Raw genomic sequence first — 2,137 nt, forward strand, 5'->3', positions numbered from 1 at the left:
GGTATCTCCCACGTCTACGTCTACGTCCATGGCCTCTCCCTCCTCGCCTCCACACACATCACATCGCTCTTCTCCCTCCTCGCAATGCCGCCGGGTCGACTCCACATCCAAATACTTGTCTAATGCAATCCTGCGGCATACACGATCCTCCTCTTCGCCAATCAATTGCTTGATCAACTCCCATTCTTGATCGCTCTGTCCGCTGATCGGGTGCATCCGTCCGGGTACCATCACCACCGCCTCACTCTTCCGCCTGTCTCGTCCGGCTCGTCCACTCTCCTGCGCATATTCCAACAATGTCCGCGGTGGATCGGCATGGATGATCAATCGAATGTCCGGAATATCCACCCCCATCCCCAATGCACTCGTTGCCACAATCACCCTCTGCGTCCCGCTGCTGAAATCTCGCAACATGCCCGCCTTGCCAATCGCGTGGTGGTGGTATCCGTGGCATCCCAACGCCTCTGCCATCTTCTTGACCTTGTTCACGCGGTTGCAATGCACCACCACCTTGCCCACCCGAACCTGGCCGACCTTGCTCTGGACAAACGCCATCGACTCTCGCTCCGTCACCCGCGCCACTCGGTATCGAATGTTCGTCCTGCTCGTCCGCTCGCGGAATATCTTCCCTTCGCTCCGCTGGAAATGCATTCGCCGGAACCACTCGTCCTCCTGGCTGGGCGGCAACGTCGCCGTCAACAACACCATCTGCGTCTCGGCCCTAACCAACTGCCCCATCTGCTGCAACGGCCGCCGGAACGTATACGACGTGTTCAACACCATGTGGCACTCGTCGATCACGATCCGGTCCAACGGCCGCGTCGCCTTCAACCGGTTCAAAAACGTCATAAACGCACGGCCTACGGCCGCCTCGGGCACGACCAATACCACCGTTGCTGCGTCGGGCGGCCGTCGTCCCTCCCATTCGACACATGAAATGTTCAATTCTCGACACCGCCGCTTCATGTCCTCTCGCAATGCAATCAACGGCACGACCACTACGGTCGTCCCGCCTGGCTCGATGAATGCCGGCAACATGAACAACAAACTCTTGCCCGCCCCTGTCGCCATCACCACCACGATGCTGCTCTCGCCCCGCATGATCGCCTCCATGGCCGGCTTCTGCACGCCGCGGAACGTCGCCTGCCGGCCCATCATCTTCTTCAATGGCTGCTCCACGTCCATCGTCCGCAAATGCGCCCATCGATCGAATCGTCCCTCGTCGGCGTCGCCCTCGAACGGCGCCCGCTTGCGCTTCAACGACGTCGTCGCTCGCTCCTCCCATGCCGATTCGAATCCCAAAAATCGATGCCAATCCGTGCTCGACTCCCGGAATCGCTGCCTCTTCTCCGCGATGGCTCCCGTCTGCTCCATCATCCCGCGGGCGTATATCAACCCGGCGACGTGCGACGTGTGGCCGGCCTGCTCGTCGGCAATGCCCGACTTTCCATTCTCGTCGTCCCATGACTTGGCGCCTGCTTCGGCTTCTTCGTCGCTGGGGTCGAACGCGGTCGATGTTCGCATGTACTTTCGGCTGATGCCAATGGCAATCTCTCGATATGCGGCCACGTTCATCGCCTGGCCCAATGCCAACTGGCTCTCTCGCTCCAATGCCTTTCTCATCCTTTCCGCCGTCCACTTCTTGCCCTTCGGGTCGGTCGGCCACATGTGGGACGAAATATCCTCCTTCTCGTACATGATGACCTCCATCTGCTGCACAAACGGCAATACCAACCACAAATAATACACCACCAATTCGCCCACCTCCCGCGGCAAATATCGATGGATCACCTTTACGTCCCCGCTCACCGAATATCCTTCGTGGTAACGGGTCACGAACACGACCATGCCGTCCTCGATGAATACGTTGCGATGGCCACCCTCGGGCGTGTTGACGTGTCGAATGCTCAATACCTCGGGCGCTCGTCCTGGCTGGCCTCCACTCATGTGGATCAACACCAACAATTTCTCTCGGAATCGGACCAACGCCTCCATGTACTGCTCGACTCGCCGTCGGTTCAACCCCGTCTCGCTCTCGGGCCGTACCCACTGTCGCTGCACCATCTCGTCTTGGCCGATCCGTTCTGTCAACCACACCTCTCCATCCGCGGGCCATCTCGTGCGGTGGTCCTGCCAA

The 2,137-nt window shown here is 59.5% G+C and overlaps 3 protein-coding genes across 3 annotated transcripts; 1 reads left to right on the plus strand and 2 right to left on the minus strand.

The window, feature by feature from the left end:
• Window positions 1-225: 225 nt before the first annotated feature.
• On the minus strand, window positions 226-783 carry BU24DRAFT_360656 (P-loop containing nucleoside triphosphate hydrolase protein; the record flags this gene model as incomplete). The annotated part of the gene is made up of 1 exon (XM_033524118.1): window positions 226-783. A coding segment is annotated over one exon (558 nt), but the record flags the coding sequence as incomplete, so codon positions are not given.
• A 181-nt stretch (window positions 784-964) lies between these two features.
• Window positions 965-1,117, plus strand: BU24DRAFT_327475 (uncharacterized protein; the record flags this gene model as incomplete). The annotated part of the gene is made up of 1 exon (XM_033522997.1): window positions 965-1,117. A coding segment is annotated over one exon (153 nt), but the record flags the coding sequence as incomplete, so codon positions are not given.
• Window positions 1,118-1,168: 51 nt separating this feature from the next.
• BU24DRAFT_477695 (uncharacterized protein) lies at window positions 1,169-2,137 on the minus strand (the record flags this gene model as incomplete). The annotated part of the gene is made up of 1 exon (XM_033533001.1): window positions 1,169-2,137. A coding segment is annotated over exon 1 (948 nt), but the record flags the coding sequence as incomplete, so codon positions are not given.

Source organism: Aaosphaeria arxii (assembly GCF_010015735.1).
Source record: "Aaosphaeria arxii CBS 175.79 unplaced genomic scaffold BU24scaffold_25, whole genome shotgun sequence".
Taxonomy (NCBI): domain Eukaryota; kingdom Fungi; phylum Ascomycota; class Dothideomycetes; order Pleosporales; genus Aaosphaeria; species Aaosphaeria arxii.